This window comes from Dunckerocampus dactyliophorus, chromosome 3 (genome assembly GCF_027744805.1).
Source record: "Dunckerocampus dactyliophorus isolate RoL2022-P2 chromosome 3, RoL_Ddac_1.1, whole genome shotgun sequence".
In the NCBI taxonomy this organism is placed as follows: Eukaryota; Metazoa; Chordata; class Actinopteri; order Syngnathiformes; family Syngnathidae; genus Dunckerocampus; species Dunckerocampus dactyliophorus.
This window is the reverse complement of record NC_072821.1, coordinates 20678212-20699044: the sequence shown is the minus strand read 5'-3', so window position 1 is coordinate 20699044 and position 20833 is coordinate 20678212. Positions and strand designations below refer to the sequence as shown.

General features: G+C 39.6%; 1 protein-coding gene across 2 annotated transcripts in view; it reads left to right on the top strand.

The window, feature by feature from the left end:
• LOC129177986 (ephrin type-A receptor 6-like) overlaps positions 1-20833 on the top strand; it is a 70742-nt gene that overhangs the window by 27656 nt on the left and 22253 nt on the right. For both annotated transcript variants that reach the window (XM_054769578.1, XM_054769579.1), the window contains exons 7-8: positions 17713-17868; positions 19133-19474. In XM_054769578.1, coding sequence (XP_054625553.1) covers positions 17713-17868; positions 19133-19474 — 498 coding nt within the window. The remainder of the gene's footprint in view (positions 1-17712; positions 17869-19132; positions 19475-20833) is intronic.

The window sequence follows — 20833 nt, the reverse complement described above, 5'->3', positions numbered from 1 at the left end:
CAATATATTATGAACAAGAGAATAACATAAGAACATAAATAAAGTATGTGCAATTTTAACAACCCTTTTACACAGTTAAACATATATTTAAGTGTGTTGTACATAAAACTGATCACAGAAATAGTAACAATGTTCCAAAAACATTTAGTACCAGCCTTGTGGAACTTAAAAACACTGTTTTTCAACATCTGGAAAGCAATTTGAACAAATGAATAACTTTCACAGAAATTATTCGTCTTGCTTGGAATTTGCCCCTGAAACTTGACATCGTTTATCCTGCACAAGTGCATCAATATGAGGCATCATGTCCTGAGAAGCAGCCAATTTCAGAATCTCATTCAAATGCTTATGTGTGAGCTTTGAGCGCAGCTTTGTTTTATTAATGTTCATTAGTGAGAAAACTTGCTCACAAAGGTAGGTTGTCCCAAACATGGACAATGTTTTAGCAGCTAGTGCTGTCAATGTGGGATAGCCTGGTAGGAGGTACTTGTAAAACGTGTCCAAGCTTACAGAGGCAAATCTGTCCTTCAGTTCTACATCACACTGCAAATCAATGATTTCAAGTTGCATGGCAACGGGCAAATCAGAAGCTTTGACTGTGAATGGTGAGCGAAAAACTGCAAAATCTGTTTCGAGTTCGCTAAAAACCTGAAATCTTTTCTCAAACTCCATCAACAGCCCTGAAATCTTCTCTTTGTACCGTTTCACGTCAGAATTAACGCTTGCTGCGCACATATCTTTTAAACAGGGAAAATGAGCAGGGTCACCGCTTGCCACCTGCGTCTCCCATAACCCGAGCTTTAACTTGAATGCACGTATGCTGTCATAATACTGTGTTACGATTTTTTTGCGTCCCTGCAACATTTTGTTAAGAATATTCAAGTGCTCAGTGATGTCAACCATAAATGCAAGGTCCTGCAGCCACAGATGGCACTGTAATTCCTTAACAGGTTTACCTTTTTTCTCCATGAATTGTCCGATTTCATCACGTAAATCAAAGAAGCGCTTTAGCACAGCACCTCTGCTTAACCATCGTACGTTCGTGTGATAAGGCACACCATGGATAATGTTACAGTCACTGAGAAAGCTGTCAAATTGACGATGATTGAGACCTCTGGCTCGGATGAAATTAACAGTTCGGACAACCACCTCCATGACGTGATCCATTCTTAGCGATTTGCTGCATAATGCCTCCTGATGCAAAATGCAATGAAATGTCCAAAAATTACCTCCCCCATTTGCGGCTTGTACTTTATCTCTGAACTTTGTTACAACACCTGCCTTTTTACCGATCATTGACGGCGCACCATCAGTAGCCAGGCTTACGGCGCGTGACCAGTCCGCTCCGACTCTGTCCAGCGCTCCAACGACGGAGCTGAAAATGTCCTCAGCTGTTGTGGTGTCGATCATCGGCACCAGCTCGAGAAACTCCTCTGTGACATTCAAAGTCTTGTCAACTCCACGAATGAATATGGCCAGTTGAGCGACGTCCGTGATATCAGTACTCTCATCAATCGCAACAGAAAATGCCACAAATGACCCCACTTTGCGTTTTAGTTGGTGGTCCAAATCTGCAGAGAGTTCCGAAATCCTGTCTGCCACGGTATTTCTTGTCAAGCTTATATTGGCGAAAGCATGTCGCTTCTCAGGACACACAATTTCAGCAGCCGTCAGCAAGCAGTTTTTGATGAACTCTCCATCACTGTACGGCTTTGATGCCATTGCTATTTGGCTCGCAATTAGGTAGCTGGCTTTCACCGCAGCATCACTGGCTTCTCGGCTCCGGGTGAAAACAGATTGCTGTTTCTTCAGACGCGCCATCATTTCATTTACCTTCTGTTTTCTCAATTCTCCATGCAAACTGTTGTATTTTTCACCATGCTGAGTTTCGTAATGGCGCCGAATATTGTATTCTTTAAGCACCGAAACTTGCTGCTGGCACACCAGGCACACGGGTTTCCCATTCACCTCCGTGAACATATAAGAACATGTCCATTTTTCTTGAAAAGTCCGACACTCTGTGTCTACTTTTCTCCTTTTTGACAAAGACATTTTGCTGATGAGGGTGCGAGGCAAACGGAAAAGTAGATAATGCAATTGTCGCCAATAGACGCTGTACAGACGTTCAATTTTACCAGGTTAAGGTGGTCCTAGTTCCGCCGCAGTGTTGCTTTCATGTTGTCTGCACGTACTAAAACACTGCGCCCCCTAGCGGATAATACAAGAACTACAAATTTTAAAGAAAATTAATATTTTTTTTTATACAATGCAGCTTTCTTCCCCGGGCCGTACCAAACCACCAGACGGGCCGGATCCGGCCCGCGGGCCGTATGTTTGACACCCCTGGTTTAGGCCTTGAATACGTACAATTTGCTGAAATCTGCATTTTGTTTTACTAATAATAGACCATATTCAGCCACGAAACAGCAATCATTTATGAATTAATTAATTTTTGAAAAACCCGCAAAAAGAAGATGCAACTTTCAGATTCTGCTGGTCTTCTGTTTTTTGGAGGAGATAGACTTAAATCAGCTTCTGTTCCCAAAACTGATGTAACTTCTCAGCCAGCTATTTTCAAGTTTAACCTCCAGTCTCCTTTCACTCTCGACTTCCTCTGCCTTCACTCTCTTCCTTGTCCTTTTATTTAATTCATCCATTTGCTTCATTCACATTGCTTCTCATCACCATTGTTTTATCCAAGACAATAGCAATATGTGGAGAGCAGGGCATGTTCTGACATTTCAAAACCACCACTCCCTCAGTTAAGGACGTCTCTTGTCTCTTTTTGTTCCAGTGGGAAAGCAATATTTGTCACATCAAGGTGCTTTTAGTTTTTTGGCGTTTATTTGTCCATTTTCACCACAATAAATGTCAAGCTGTTGTAGAACCTGCATCCATAAACTATTATTATGAGAGCAGAGAAAGCTGATAAATACCACACGGTTTCTGTAAAAGGCTTTTTGGGATACGTCTACTCTAATTAGTTGTATCAGCGTTACTTAATGTGCCCCGAGAGTCAGAGGAAAAGTTTACCACAGCTGTTGGGTTGCTCTGGATAGTCGCTGGCCTTGTTTCTCAATTAGACTGTGCAGACAGAGTGGGGGGCTAGCTGGCTAATTGCCTTCATTTGTTAGTTTCACTGCTAATTTAGCTTGCATCTTGTCCTTTGTAGAAGTCCCCCAACCCTCTTTTTCATTTATAAGGCTCAGGCATACTCTTGTAATGAAGGCATGTGAATGAAGGCAGGTAAATTAAGACACCCTACATGGTTACAGTTGAGGTGTGCTTCCTGCCATTTATTTTGCAGACTGAAAGAAGAGTCCCAGCAGGCTCGGTTGAAATTCAGGTGCAAATCCAGTGGTGATGCAGTAACTGCAGTTATTACAGAAAAGGCCAGCGGTCATTAATACTGCTCATATGTAGGACATGCTCTAATGATTCCTTTATTTTCTCTTTGTTTGTACTTTCTCCCTTTCATCGTCGTGTCTTGCATTTATTTTATGCGTCTTTGTGACACTATCACTTTAAAATGTGGCGAAACACCATGGAGGCCTGTCACAAGTGATTACTGTGGAGATGAGAGATGGTGCCCTACATTTATCTTCCCTTTTCCATGCCCCCTGCTGACAGCAGTTTGACATTCTCTTTTGTACCGAAGTCGCACCAGTGTCAAGTGAATCTTGACAGCCACTTCAATGAGCAGGACAGCAAGTCAATTAGCATCCAATTACAATTATATATTAATATTATGAGCATTAAATTAGGTTAACGGTGGAAGCATGGTTACAGTAGTGTCAGACAATGAGCATTACCAGAAGTCACAATCATTTAACATTACTGAACTCGGCAACACGCACAGCAAAGTAGTTAGCACGTCTGCCTCACAGCCAGGAGAGCTTTGTTCGTGTGTGTTCCTCCCACATCCCAAAGACATGCATGATAGGCCCTGTCCACATGGGGACGTTCCTGTTTTTTTTTTTTTGTGTGTGTAATCGTGTCCAGAAAGTGTTGTGAAAGTGTCATGAAATAGTCACATCCACACGGGAACCGGGCACTGGGTGAAAACGATGTAACACATTAGGCACACCTACATGTGGCGCTGTAAACGGATACACAGACAGAACCACGAGACCTACCAAAACTATAGAGGAAAGAACGCATTTGCATGAAAGTCGTCGACTTCCACTTGTCCGGTGTGTCGAGACTGTCGACGAAGTGGAGTTACTTCTGAGAGTCACTTCGGAGTATACGGCAAAAAAGATATTAGGAGAAAGTCGACTGGGTCATGCCAGTCATGCCGGTCGAAATATTCAGATATTATGCTGGCTTTTGGGCAGCAGTACACAACCGGTCACTTCCAGTCACGTCACGGTGACGGGGCGGCAATGTCATCGTTTTCAGAAAGTAGTGGTTTGCTTGTCCACACGGCAACGATCAGATTTTCCCACCCCATTTTCCAGCCGTATGGACGAAAGGCTGAAATGATAAAATACTTTACCGTGATGACCTGAAAGTGTTCCCGTGTGAACGGGTTCTTAGGTGTGACTGACAGCACATGTAGTTATGTTAAGAAGTTGTATATATTTCAAGAAAAAAATGCATCTTAGCCTAGTGATATACAGTAGGTGAAAAAGCATATTATTAGTATGAACGTCGGTCTTTGCTCTTTTTATTCACATTTTTGCTGTTATTTTTTTCAAGTTTATTCTCATAAAAATGGTGAGTTTTTTCTTGTTAGAATACAACTTTTTTCTCTTAATACTTTGATTTTATTCTCGTATAACTACAGTTTTTTTTTCAGATTTCTGCTGCTGTTTTTTGTTGATTTTCCAATTAGTTCAGCTTTCTTCTAGTAAATTTTCTTCTTGTAATTATGACTTTATTTCCATAATATTTTGACATTATTCTCGTGACATTATGACTCATTCCGCAACCTACTTTTTCAAAAATGTACTTACAATGTTATTTTTCCTCATACTATTACAATGTTATGACTTTTTCTTCTTAGATTACAATTTTCTCGTAATATTGTGACTTTATTCTTGTAAAATTATTGCAGATTTTTTTTTTTTTTTTACTTTTCTTGCTAAGTAATATTTATAGAATGTGCCGTGGGCTGCAAATGGCCCCCAGGCCACACTTTGGTCACCCACGGTATAAATCCATGGTGCTGTGTAAAATCACACACAATTGTGGCAAACTGCTGACATTGCTGGCCTATCCGCTACCGCTTTAATACAGGTTGTCCGTATAAAAGAAGCAATGATAATTGCTCCAATACTGTTTCCTGGTCATGTTCCTGGTTCCTGGTCAATAAGCATTGAAAAAAGAACAACAGTGCCAACTGCTGGGTTGGATGGGGCACTGCCGTGTCATTAATGCAGAGTCCCCAAACAATTGCTAATGATATTTCAATTAGTTACATTTACATTACAAGATGTGGTCAATAGTAATCAGACTTTGTTGCGTTGCAATCGGTGATTTAGTTCAATACTTGTCACTGGACTCTGTGAACTAGTGCAGGGAAAAAGCAGTGCAGTTTGCAGGAAGTTTAGGCGTGAACTTGCGATGACTTCTGCTTTCTCCTCGTTTTCATTTTGGAACACTGCTTCAAAGGGAGCTGTGATCAAAGCTGTCTGAGAGGCAGCGTGGGGAACGAGCGAGAGCCGGGAGCTGGAGAGAGGGAGCGAGAGTGAGAGAGAGAGAATAGGGAAAACCCCAGTGCTCCCAAATATGAGCACAGCTTCTCTCCAACACGTCCATCTCACCCTCCCATATGCCTAAACAAAGGTATCAGCACTTATCAAATCCCGCTTTTCACCCTGATAGCATGCAGCTAGACTGTTTTGACATCTCCATCGAGTGGCTTATTATTCTCTTCCTTTCATTCAGCATCAGCCACTAGAGGATTACTCAAAGATAGCCTGGTTATATCATGACCTAGATAAGGCAACATCATAGTACTCATAGTACTAATGCTATTTGTTCCACATCCTTTCATCACGCCATCATATTCCAAAGGAGACCCTGAACTGCGGGGGAAGCTTTTGGAACATGAGTTGAATCCCAATAAAGATGCAAACAAGAACCAAAACCCACAAGTGTGCTAAGTAATTACACATTTTCACATTCCAATATTTTGGCTTCACAATATCATGTTCCGCAGCTGAATTCTAAGATATCAGTCTGCACCATGCCTCCTCTTATCGTCTAGCCAAAGAGCCTCTGAGTTGTTTTTCGTGCAGTAATTATTAAAAATCTGACATATTTTTTTTGAGAAGCATCATCTCCAGCGCAAGCTTTTCAACGCTTCTATTGCTGAAAAATAGTCCAGTTCACAATACGCAACACAATACAGCGCTTAATTATTCATACAACGTCCTTCTAAATGTCTGTGAGAAAAACACTGAGTTGAATGGTGAAGCAAATGAACAAAGTTCAACAATACAATAAGCCCGCTTTGCTTTCTCTTCTCTGACTGTGACCACTCAGAGTCAGAGGTCAGTTTACCTTACTTAGCCTGCTCTCTGATGACCTCTGCTGTCTCAAAGCCCTCGATTGATCGGGTTAGAAAGTACAGCAGGATGAGCGATGAGGAAATCAATACATTCTTTTCGTTGTATCTGAGTCATTGTCCATTAAGGACTGTGTTTACTCAGGCCTCATCGCCGTCCTCCCAGACTGGAGCATCACTCATTCTGTGTGAACTCGCCATCTGCATATCAAAGCTCGTAGACCAGGCTAAACGCGCTCTGGCTCCATCTGTTTCTGACAACCAAGAGCCAAGAGAAAACTTCCAACTCTTTACGTCCAAACTACTCTTTGCAACTGTGTCATTACGTTCATGCAAATGTGCGTGATTGGCCCCTGCAGGTGATCTCATGTTTAATCAGAGTATTGTCACTGTAGAATAAAAACCTGGTATGTTTGTGTTTTGGAAACTATGTTAGTTGTGACATGTCAGAATGCATACATTCAATATATTTTTTGGACTTTGAGTGAAGAAGGAGGAGGAAGTGAGCTAAAAATCTTGTTTATGTTACTTTCAAAAGGGAGAAAAGTAAAACCATATGCTTCCACCGTGCTCATTAAAGCACTACATTGGTATTATAAATTGAAATTAGTGATGCACATAAGGGACCCACATTTTTTCTCTTCCGTTTAATTCCTGATACCTGAATATGGATATCTGCAGGCACCAATACTATTCTGATACCAGAGCACTGCTTCAATATTGTTCTAATCATTAATGTTGATTTTGCATGTAATAAACTCCTCTCTATGGGCAAGTATGACATGTACGAACATATGCAAACACGCCCCAAAAGGTAACGTGAGCTAAGTGTAAGCTCTGAAAACGAAGTAAGAAAAATCCCGTCAACAGGAAAATGTAAAATATTTCCACACAGCGGAAAATTTGTGATAAGGGACGGGCGATATGGCCAAAATTCCATACAGTTGTACCTCGCCACGCCGCAGTTCAAACATCGCTCTCTCACGCTATTGTGTTGATTCAAAAATGTATTTACTAATAAATGATTGGTGTTTCGTGGTTGAATACCGCCTATTATTAGTCAAAATTATGCATATTTAAGCACATTTTATGTATTCTTGGCCTAAACTGAGCAATGCCATGCTTAAAAATGGACACTTTCAAATTCTAGTATGTAGTATGCTACACTGGTTACTAGGTGTCAGTAATGTTACTGAAATGATTGGTGAGACAAGCAATCACCAGACGTGATTGCCGGCTTGATCAGCAGGCTTTTATTTCAGGTTTGAATTATCTCACAACAAGCACAATAATTGCTAATAAAAAGTACTACACGGGCTACTGTCCGTCTTTGACCTACGCCAAACTAAAACTCAACTCTGAACCCATGACATTGCTTCCTGTCCGCCACCCACTGAGCTCCCCCTAGCACCGGAACACATTTACAGAACACACATGAGTACATGTCTTATTTATGTCTTAATGGCTTATATTCTGTTATTATGTCTACTGTGTTGGGTAATACGAGTGGAAAGGTTACTGTGAGGTTGTTATTTCATGTCTAGACAGCTCTAATAATGTTAAAAAATATTCCTAAGTATTTTCTATGATCTAACTACAAAAATATTCCATTTATTAACAATTAATCCTAAATCGCAGACATTCACTTATTACAGTCAGGTCTGGAACCAATTAACTGCGATAAACAAGGGACTGTATTGTGATATATATTTGCGATAATGATGTATATCACGATAAATTCTTTGGCGTATAAATTGTAATAGAACCACTTCAAAACAGGTTACTGGTTACAAAGGCTCCTCCTCTAAAGTAAAGCATCATTTCCGTTTTTCGGATGGTCTTCACAGTGTAGTTGGTCTGTGTAGCTCAGGGGTCACCAACGTGGTGCCCGCGGGCACCAGGTAGCCCCCCACGACCACATGAGGTGCCCGCAAGCCTGCTTTTCATTCAGGTTTTCAGTTAATAATGAAAGAACAGTAGAAAGAAATGCATTCTGAAATACAAAATGTGAGTTGTGGACACCAGCATTTTGTTAATATTCTGGTAAAACAAGCATATTCGCTTTGTTTGGGTTTAAAATAAGCTCTGAAAATAAATGTTACAAAAATGAGTAGCTCTTGGCCATTTTCATTTGGTAAAAGTAGCTCTCACAAGGAAAAACGTTGGTGACCCCTGGTGTAGCTGTTGTGTGTTATTATCTTTCTAGACTCTTATTAAGCTACTTGGTAATTTCCTGTTCATAGCTATGAATATATATGCAGTTGTTCTTCTGTTGTATGGCTACTATACATTTAAGCTGTCTTAGCAGTTAGCATGGCTTCTCTGTTTTAGCTCAGCTCTATTCCTCGTCCTCCTTCATGATACGTTTGAGAAGTGATGTTTATGTTCACCATGGAGGCGAGGATTATAACTCTTAACTCTGGAAGGACATAGTTTAGCCGTGCTAGCTACAGCACGCACCATTACATTTTGCAGCAAGCTAGCAGAGCAGCCGGCTAAGCATAGACATCGCTCATGGATCAGGAATCGGAAATTTCCGATCCACGAATTATGCTGATATCAGAACCTGATACCAATACTAGATCAAATCGGCCCCATCCCTAATTGAAATCAGCAAAATCCAGAGTAAATGACGAATTTAGTCACCTGATTTTTACCTGCATGCATCAGTCAACTCAATTGAGCATAATTATACATTTATTGATAATGACAACCTCAAAACATTGTGTTCATTATCCAAGGTTTTTGGTTGAAAAACAACATGTACGAGCGAGCACAAGTACAGTGGAACCTCAGAAGCCTACCCAAATTTTCTTCCTCTAAATTCAAACACACCTTGGACTTTAAACTGTCATTAACAGACGTTAGCAAACTTTGGCTTCTTTGTGATTTTATTAGAAAAAGTGTCTTATTGTCATGAACGACTCACTCCTGCATACCCCAAACGCCCCACAACATAGTCTACCCATAGAACATGGGTATGACCTTTTTTTGCACAATATGAGTACTGCAATATACTATATTATATTATATCAATTAATGATGTGCGATACCATTGATTTTGTTTCCTATCCGATACCGAGTACAATTCAGGCTGGTATCTGCGATACTGATCCGATACCGATATTTTATGCAATTCTAACGTGTCTGGTAAAAAAATAGTGTATTTCATATCATAGCATAAGGAATGCAAGGCATTTAATAATTAAAACAATTAAATAAATTATCAATTTCAGTACATTAATAATTTAAATAAACAAATAATTTCATAATTAATTGATGTAATTAATTTTTCTTATTTTAAACACCGACGTATATTGAGGTAGCGGGGTGATGTACAATATAGCCAAGCTAATATTCAGCAACAGAAAAAACAAGGGACAGAATCATATAAAATATGTGAAAATGGTATATTAAACAATCGAAAAGAAAATGAATGAAATATTAAAACCATTTGAATAGATGATTAATTATTAAGAGCTTCTATACGAATTACAACTTTATTCATAATCCACACATGGCTCTGTTTAAGACTGGTCATCTGGTCAAGTATCAAAAGTATCTATATTTTGATTTGAGAATCAATTTCAGAGCATGATGAGCTGGTATCGGAAGTATCGATATTTCTGTACCGATCTGCACATCACTAATATCAATTGAATACACAAATAATTTTGCTAAGCAGATGGAAATATAAATAGCACGTAGCTTAAAGCATTACTCCATTTTCACCGATTGGGAACTGAACCCACACCGCCTGCAAGAACGTCAGGTGAATCGGTCCCTAAAAGAAATAGCATGACTGCCCTTTGCTCCCAGGACCCTTGAGACCATTTACCAGTTCCTCTCATGTCATTCTGGGCTGATCCCTCACTTTTCTCAGAACCATCCTTACCCCACAAGGTGAAATCAAGCTTGGAGCTCCTAAGCGAGTGCAATTGACTCTTACCTTTATATTTATGAATTATATTGTAGTTATATTATAATTATATTATAGTCTTTCTCACCAGTGTTCAGGCTGAAGGTACAGGACTAATTTGTGTGCTTTATCAACACATAACTGGTCTGTGGGGATCAGAATTCTTGCTGGTTGGAAAGGGATCAAATATTTATTTTGCCCTCTGTCTATTAAAGTTAGCCATGTTAAAAGGTTAATTAAAACATTGACCATATAGTTAATAAAGTTTTATAATGGAAACAGTTTGAACCAGAAACAAATTATTTTTTTTGTGTGATCTGTACCTTTTTCATGTCACAATTCGGATGTTTTTCAAATCCGACCCAGGCCTCTTTTGTACGTGGATATAAATCCGATATGTATCAGATGCTACTGCATTCTCAATGTCCGGGTCTCGTATATCCGACCTATATATCGTCGAAATGACTGAATAGCTGTGCGAATGTTGGGGGAAAGTACTCACAGATGTAGGCAAACGTTCTTCTTGTCATCCAAAAATAATTTCGTTTCAGTGAAGTTGCTCTCGTCAATGTCCCACCACTCCTGGCTCCGACATCCACCCACACGCTCCTCAAGCTCCCCACAAACTGCCATAGGCAAAAGTCTTGCTGTTGTCTTTCTTAATCTCCTACGTAAAATAATTTGGTGAAGAAAATGTTGACTCCGGTTGCACAAAATCCTTGAAATTGCCACAAATGCAGCACGACTGAGACCGCAAATTGTGGACTTGTTCACATCCGTAAACACACTCACATGCATGTGACGTTGGTGTTTCGGATGCATGCGCGTCACTTCCCGGACACGTTGCGTCCACACTTTACACAAATACAAGTCCAATTTTTTGGTGATGTGAGTGACTATGTACATAAAAGGAACAGATTTGAACAAAAAGTCCAAACTGGGCATCATACCCTGCAGGGTGAACGTAGCCTTTGACTATAACAGCAGTTGTGTGTTGACCAACTTTAAGTCTACTTAAAAAATTGGAATGGGCACGCTGATGTCTGAAGATGATGTGCGTTTTCTAATGGACACACCGAGCAGCCAATGGAGATGCAAGTTAAACGCATGATACAATAAAACATGTTTTGAATAATAGATCCAAAAACAAGTGTATGCATTCTGCCTGACACGATATCATGCTCTACAACCTGTGTGTGTCATTTACTTTGACATAAATTGTGTTTTTTTGTTGTTAAAGCTTTGAAGATGTATTCTTACAGCATAGCACCTGCGGTTCGGTATCTTTTACATATTTTCCAACACGTTGCTTTAACGGTGGCCGAATCGGTACAAATCTGTCCAAAAACCATGCCTTTTTATTTTTCCAGAATGTTGGGACATTTTAGCCCATGACTTCTTTTAGTTTTAGGATTCTGCTTTAATTGTTTCAAGTCCTTGATTCTAATGCCAATATGTCACTCTATTTTTCCAGTAAGCAGTCTGAACGACACCAGTCGTCAAACTCTCAACATGTTAACAGACTGACACATCAACAACAATGTGATAACATGCACGTAATGCTAATATTGCTTAAATGTAATTTTATATGTTGTTGGATTTAAAAAAAAACAAGATGAAAAAGGGACCAATGGTTGAATTAGGTGTCCTCACCACATGAGCACTCAGCATACGGTCTTTCCTTCATTAAGTAAGTTTCTAACCTAGTAAACAGATTGGCATTATTTATGTATTTTACAGGAAGGCACTATTGGTTTGCATTGTGAATACATATTTTGTGCAAAAAGTGTGCCTTTCATGAATAAGAATGCATTGGCTTACAAAATGCCAAAGAACTGAACAAATTGGATTGAAATTGCTTTCTGAAGGTGATCGTCGCAGCTTCTAGGAGAGTGTAACCAGCACCTGCAAGCTCAAATGAATCTCCGTTGGTTGCCTTTGGCAGGATTGCAACATAAAGTACACACAATGTAACATTCATGTGAATATGCTGGAATGGTCATTGAAATTACCAAATAACTTTTTTCATTAGGTGTATAAGCATCAGTTTGAATCTCTGTCTATTTTACTCTCACTTCGTGTGTGCCCATCTTGCATTTGGATTTTGTATTCTCACTGCAGTGCATTGAGAAATCTCCAAATTCAAATGTACCCAAAAAATACATACTGGGACATTTGCTTGTTAGAATATCAATAACAGGCTCATGGACCAATTCGCTATGCTGGTGTGTAGAAGTTGTTGTTCAGTGAATATATTACAATTACAGAGTGAAAATAACACCCCGGATCTATATAGTCAAGGCTTTACAAAGGCCCAAGTTCAACTTGTTTGTGTTCGTTTAAGAGAGACACACAAGAACAAGTGATGTACGGTCAGGAGAGGCACCTGTCATGATAAAAAATACAAAGCAATTAATGATAACATCAAATAAATATTAACATTGGTCCATGGAACTGTATTATACATTTTCTTAAGGGCAAAAACCTAAGATGAGGCTGCCGCAAGCGTCTCCTCTCAGCTTAGTGTGCAAGGTCAGCCTACCGCCTGAGTGCACTGGGTTGGATCATGGCTGGGGTTGGGCATCGAGTCTCGATCATCGATGGGACCTGGGACTCTCCCGGGATTGTTTAAATGTTTTTAGGTCGATTCCTAGTTTCTATGCCCACTTTGCTGACGGGAAGAAATAGCCACAAGCACCAACGACGAAGAAGCACCAGCGAAGAAGAAGCTGCTTAATTTAAGAACTTGGCTTAACTTCATAAAAAAGAGAGGTTCGCTCAGTGCGACATTTGCAACACAATGATATCATGCAGAGAACGGTGCACAAGCAACATGATTAATGTTCGCACATTTATGGTGTACAGATAACAGAGAACCTTGTCTTGTCGGACTTTCTCTAAGCGATCAGAATCAGGGAAGTCTGTCACATGCCAGTCCATCTCCGTTGGCAACAGTCAGGGGATCTTCTCAACTCATACTTGTACAACACACTTCCGGCCTTCCAAATAAGAGCGCTGTGGGCTATATCCTGTTTACTTGTGTTCACAAAATAAGGGTGTCATAAAAAAAATAGCATACACCAACACTGAGGCAGCAAACAGCCTCTCGCCCGAAGTCAGCTGGGATAGGCTCCAGCATACCCCCAACCCTGGTGAGGATAAGCAGCATAGAAGATGGATGGATGAATGCTGGTTGAAAATAGCCCTGTAAGAAATTCATCATAAAGTTGATCAAAAAGTTCATATCATTAAAACAATTCATTGAGAAGTTCAGACATTTCATCTAAAGAGAACTCTGGTTAGCGCCCTCATTTAAACCATTCAAACTTTTATGACACTGCCTTTTAAAAGCATCGGAGACAAGACAAGAACAACATCAAATTCAAAGTAGTAAATGAATACAGACCCATCATCCACCAGGACGAGCCTGGAGTTAGTTTTTCCGAGAGATTATACATCGCCGTTTGATGTGTGCTAGCATGAATTAACTTGAGGTTGTGCCCTGAACAAGTATGCATATTAGCACTCAGTAACGTCATCAAATCTTACATACCTTTATGCATTTCCACATAGTATCAGCATTGGGGACCAAATATGAGGCGAAAGAAGAATGAGTGTGGGAGAAAGGGGAGAAAGCGACATAAACAACATAAACATGCAAAACCAGGTGACTTCTAACTATATTATTTTTTCAATAAAATAATGGTCCATATTTCCAAAATTGATCTCCTTTTACATAAAATGTGTTGTAATTATTTAGAAATTATTATTATTATTATTTATTTATTTTTTTTATAATTGCGGCTGAAAGGTGGCCCGGTGGCTGGGGACCAGTGCCTTACAGCATGCTTGGGGATATGATGTGCTCTTTTACACATTTGAAAATACTGTAATAATGCCACTTCTATACAATACAATTGGTTTCTTTATTATATAAAGTAAGATGAATGTCTACGTCAACAAATGTAACCGTAGAATCTTTTTCGACTCTAATTAAATTGAATCGTTTGTACACAGTATTGACTCATATGAAATCATTCAGTTTTTAAATATATTGTTTTGAATCGCATCGTAGCCTGTGTATCTAGATGCGTATTGCATCGTCTATCACAAAGAGATTTACAACCCTACTAAAAATATATTTCATGTAATAATAGGAACACAGCAGGCCAAGAATCACACATCATACCAAGACACACTTCGAAAAAGAAAATGTGCTATAAACAAATCTGGTGTGAGAAGTACATGTTGACAATATAGCGAACAGTATAGCATACTACAGATACACTTGTGTCTGTTTCCAGCTATGAGCGAGATTGGACATTACCGCCACATACCAGCAGAGGTACTATTGTGCAGTGTTGTTACCTGATTGTGATCATTAGTGAGAAAAGAGCGAGTAATTTAGATTAACACAGCTTGGCTCTGCTGTCATAGGAAAAATTCAAATTTTAAGAAAAACTTCTTAAATACTGTATGCTCTTGCTTGCAAGTTTTTTGGTTGGCTCATTTTGTAGCCTATAACTTATGTGTGATAATTTTGTCATTTTAATGCATAACCATCACACACATTGTGACCACATTAACCATGTAAAAAATAAAAACAATACAGACCACTGTCCACCAGAATATTAAATGACTGCATTATTAGTTCTCTATTCTCAGCTGAGATAAGTCGGGGGGGAAAAGGAATCAATTCACATTGGTTTTTTCCATCTTCTGATGGAAAAGGTGAGGGAAAGGAAAGCGGAAGGAAAATATCCTCCCAAAAAGGAGAAAAATATAAGCGATAGGAAAGGAGGGCTGGTTGAGGTGATAGAAAAAATAAGAAATATGTTGGTAGAATTGCAGAGAACCTGATGTGGTAATGAGGTAGGAGAAATTGAACTAAGGTGTAGCTGGAAACCTGAAGAAAACATGGCTCAGCAGAATGGACCATAATACATTCAGGGATATTTTGAGTGAAAGAATCTTTTAGATCAGCTTATTAGTATGCTAATAGCTTTTTACGTGCATGAAAAACAAATTGTTATGGAATGTATTTTCTTACTGAATTGCAACATGGGTCTAAACTATTATTTATGGACTTTTTGTAGTTTTAAGTATGAAATAATCTTACAAACAAGCTGATAACTACGGTTTTAAAACATCTGTTGGTGTGTTCATCACTTTTCTCAGAGTGAATCATCACAACTATTCCAATTATTTATGACTGCCTTTGTTCCTACTATGTTTGCAGAAAACGTCAGCATCATGGGGTGGATATTTGTAGCTCAGAGTAAAATATCCCTGCAATATTCAGATGGACTGCCATGAATTTTACATCAGACATCCAAGCGCTAGTCTGACTGTGAATCGTATGTCTTTTATAGACTCCATTATAACACGGTCTAAAATAAGTCAACAAAAACTTTTGGCTTCCTGCAGCAAAAACACTGTCCGTCCACTCCTCACTTTGCCAAGCTGTAATAAAAAAAGGCTTCTCAAGGGAATTAACTATCGTGCAGAATGTAAGGCGCTATATTACCTTTTTTTTTGCCTGTGCAAGCTCCATGTGAATTTCCAAACCCTCTCAGTGGTGCACCCTCAAAAAAGTCATGAATCTTTGCCTCATCAAACATTGCAGATAGCAGAAGCCTGAAAAAAAAAACAACTTAAAACAAACAACATTTACTTGAAGTGCCAATTTTCAAATTTAATTCAAAGGTTTCACAAACATCAGTATTTAATTTATTTGTATCTATTGTATGCAGAGTACCTCCATTTTCAGGGGCTCAGAAATACCATAAATTCCGATGTGTAAGCCACACCCACTAAATTTACAAGAAAAAAACATATTTGTACATATTTAAGCCGCACGTGTCCACCTCATAAAATGTCATATTGTGGCGTGCAGGAGTCCACGAGGACCAGGCAGCTCTTTATTTGACAGGAGCCAATGATCGATGAAAAAACACACAAGCTTGTCAACTCATTGGAAATTGCAGGAGGTCATTACTCAATAAGTCTGACTCACGGTGTCATCTTCCAAACAACACTAAATTCATCACACAGCAAATTAACACTCAAAAGGTATACCTAATGAATATACAAACATGTACCAATATGAGTTTAAAAAAGTTTTCCCATAATACATTTGGTTTGAGCAAAGCATTTAATTAGAAGACAAGCAGCATAGAAAATGGATGGAAGGTGCTGCAATGCTGCCTCTGTCCACAAGAGGGAGCCCGGAGCCCAGAGTGAGGCTGATGTCATTGCAACGCCCGAATGAATGCGTTGTTCAAACGCAATGAATTATTGGAAAACTTTAAGAGAGTTTAATATACAAACATGTACCAACTCGTACTGGTACATGTTTGTATGTTTGTCATCTCTACCTTTTGAGTGTTAAGTTGCTGTGTGCAAGACAAAAAAAATGAAAGAGCTATTGTTTCCTCACTGTATTTCCACACAGTATTTAAACAATTAGTAGTAGTTCGGAAGTAAAGGAGATGTCATGAGATTAGCCATAAATTAGCCACAATGTTCAACGTTTAAGAAAAAAACAGCGGCTTCTTCACGGGAATTTACTTAAAATTTAAAAACATAATTTTTAATACTTGAAAAATAAAATCCTCAAGTCTGGTGCCCTCGGAATTGTATTTCCATGACATTTTTCTAGTTCGTGTGTCTTGCTGCCTTCATTTTCATCTGAAGTAACAGAACATTATGCACAGTTGGGTTGAGATCAGGCCACTGGCTGTGCCGTTGAATTTTTTTTTTTTTTTTTTTGTCATTATTAAACCGAGCCTTGAAGTGTAGTCCTATCAGCTGTGTAGCATTTGGCCTATTCTGAACAGAGAGACACCTCACAATTCATAGTGTTATGCCCATGTAATAGCACTCCCTCTGGCATGTCTGATAGATGATGTGGTACACTTTGGATCATGCAAAATTGTCAACACTGTATTTTTATGATAACTCTTAGATAAAATCTGAAAGTCTATAGTTACGTCTTGTTTTTTTCTAATGCATCATCATAAAAACTCAATATTATCTACTAATCCATCTACAAAATTCCTGTTTGGAACAGGCTGAGGTAATGTTCAAAGTTTACAAGGGAGGCAGCGTAACACCGTGACACTGCTTGGATATTGCACCCTGAAATGTAAGCCATTGTTAGAAAGCTAATCGGGATGTGAGAGTGGTCCAAGAGTAACTGGAGCTACTGTATGCATTTCATGTACATTACAAAGGAACATTGTCTAACTGACTTTGTCTGCTTTTGACTGTTTTTCAGCCTGTAAGCCTGGTTTCTTCAAACCGTACGCCGGGAACATGAAATGCTCTCAGTGTCCTCTACATAGTTCCAGCCATGACCAGGCCGCCACCATGTGTCATTGTGAGAAAGGCTTCTACAGGGCTAACAAGGACCCCTCTACTATGGCTTGCACAAGTATGCGCAAACTAGTTTGCTGAAAATATTATTTTCCCTCTGTTAATGTCTATTATGTAGTAATAATCTGTATCACTAGATTTCCCTTCGTCTGCTTTAAATTAATTGTTTTCAACATAATGTATGTGCTGTATCACAAGGATTAAGCTCAATGTCAACGTACGGCTTCATCAGAGACTATCAGCTTCTACATGAGTAAATGTGTTACATTCAAAACTTTAGAAATATGTATATCTGAGAAATTGAGCCACAGCATGTTGGCTTGAAACAGAGACTTCTGACCGCCACCCACTCACTCACCCACACGCTTCTTAAATACCCACTTGCACTTGCAGCTTTTTGTTCACTTTGCCAAGTAAGATACTTCATCACCAAGTAAGGCACTTCATCCAAATTCACACATGTATTTAAAATTTGATCACTTGTTACTCAAAGGTCTTTGTATTATTTTGTGAGTGTGAGTAGTTTGTTACACGAACCTCCTCTGCACATTGCTGTTAAAGTGTTAGTGTTAACACCTTCCTACCTTCATAAAAACCTGCTCAGAATAGGGTTGACTTCCAACAAACCGTATGCATTGCAGTTCATTTCATCATTATAGTAAACTCTTGAAGGGTAATGTCACTGTATTTTATCATTTTTTTTCACCTCACCAAGTTGTAGGTCTTGCCAGAGCCGCCCCTCCCTACATGCAGACCAGGCGCTGTGCGTAGGGCCCCATGAACCATGGGGGGCCCCGTTTTGTGCAAGGCACCGCGTTATCAGCAAATGCGCAATGGATGAGGCATAGAGGATATCGCACCACGTCAGCCTGAGGAAGGGAGGCAGAAAAGAGACGAGTCATTTGACACTGCACTCGTTGCCGCAATGATTGACAGCGCACAGAATAAAATGGAAGAATTAATCTGCTCACATGTCAATCCCTGGTGTTGTAATGGTACAGCTGCTGCCTTTTACGGTAGAGGGAGTGGGTTCAATTTTGTACTAAAAACTATTATTGAACAATTTGTTTCTCATGTATTAATTTTACTCCAAAATGTGCATATAAGTGAATTCAGGTTAAAATCACGTAGTATAAAAGTAGCTTTTTATGCGTCAGTTACCAGTGGGGCCCAGTATGATGACGGGGGGGGGGGGGGGGGGGGGGGGGGGCTCCTAATAAAAATCTGCGAGTAGCCGAAATTTGACCAGGGTTGACCCTGGGTCTTGCTGGGTATTATATTGCAATACTGTATAATATGAGATATTTTCTCTCACCTTATAGGACCTCCATCAGCACCCAGGAACCTGGTGTCACTGATCAATGACACAGCCCTCTTCCTGCAGTGGATGCCTCCGAGTGACACAGGAGGCCGCAGTGACATCAGCTACAATGTCCTGTGCCAGCGCTGCGATGGGGACAGCGGCGTGACACAGTGCGAGCCATGTGAGCCAGACCTGAGATTCATCCCACGGCCACTGGGTCTGACTGGGATCTCTGTGGCCATACTAGATTTTGCAACGCCCGCCAACTACACATTCCTTGTGGAGGCTGTGAATGGTGTATCTGGGCTGGGCGTGGCTGCACGTGCGCTGATAAATGTCACCGTCAATACGCATCAAGCCGGTGAGTGAAACCTTTCATTTGTTTGGCTGTTTTTAAAAACCAATGGGGCTAGTTGCTGCATAATTGGAATATAATTGACATTGAGTTGGATTATGTGTATGTGAAATAAATAAGTACTTTTGACTGGCATTTTATATGGACCAACAACTCAGGCAGGCTATATAATCTCTTATTGTCCAATTTGCTTCTTTAAATTCAATTTATCTTTCAACTAAAATGTTATGAATTGTACATGCCACACAAAACATTTTATTATAAAACATCACAAACGAAATAAAATGTTAATCAACTATTAAACATAGGCACGTAGATCAACAGAATTGCTCTCTCTCGTTTTTAGGTCAAACACTGGCATTCCAGTTTGCAGCATTTTAGTATATAGTCGTTCTTTGCTACACTGCGGTTCAAATATCACTCCCTCACCTTATTGTTGTTTTGAATGATGAAAATTAATTAATTAATGAATAAATAGTCGTTTTGTGGTTGTCTATGGCCTATTATTCTGTGTGGAAGTGGTGCGTATTTGCCTGCTTATTTTGTCCTTCTTACCCACTTTCAAACCCATTCTTAAGTTTAGGATAAATAAATTTGAGGCTAACTAGTTAGCTTGGTATACAGTACAGTGTTCCCTCACTACATCGCAGTTCACCTTTTGTGGACTTGCTGTTTTGTGGAAATTTTTCTGTGTTTTTGTGTGTTCTGCATCCTGATTGGCTAAGGGAGAACCCATGCATTGTGTTCTGTGTCCTGATTGGCTAAAAGACTGTAGACCATTGTCAATCATTCTCCTCCATGCCTTCCTGTACAGTACAGAATGCATTTGGCTTGCCAAATTTACTTAAATGTTCAATCGCTAGCAGTATGACTCTGAAGTGCTCTATGTTTGCAAGTTTTATCCCCGACAACACCCACGATGTCGACCAAACGTTCTGTACCGTCTAAGGCACCTGCGGTCGCACCGCAAAGTAGTGCTAACCATCGCACAAAAAGTTGGACTTCTGGACATGCTGAAGGAAGGTAGAAGTTGTGGCTGTAGGGCGCCATTACCGAAGGAGGAGGAAACGAGGAGCAGTATGTTTTAACAAGGATACAAAAACGCTACAGTACAGCGGAACGGCGCCAGGACGAAGAGACACGGTCAGAGGATTTCTGTGTCTAACCTCAAAGTTTGATCAGTTTAAACAAGAGAGAAATGTGAGAAAATGTTAATGCCTGTCTGAGAAAAGTGTATAAAGTGTATGGTGAGGGGTTTTATAGCCTTAAAACATATATAATAATTATAAAAAAAATAAATTGGCTACTTCACGGATTTCACTTATCCCGGTCTATTTTGGGAGCCTATCCCTGCGATAAACGAGG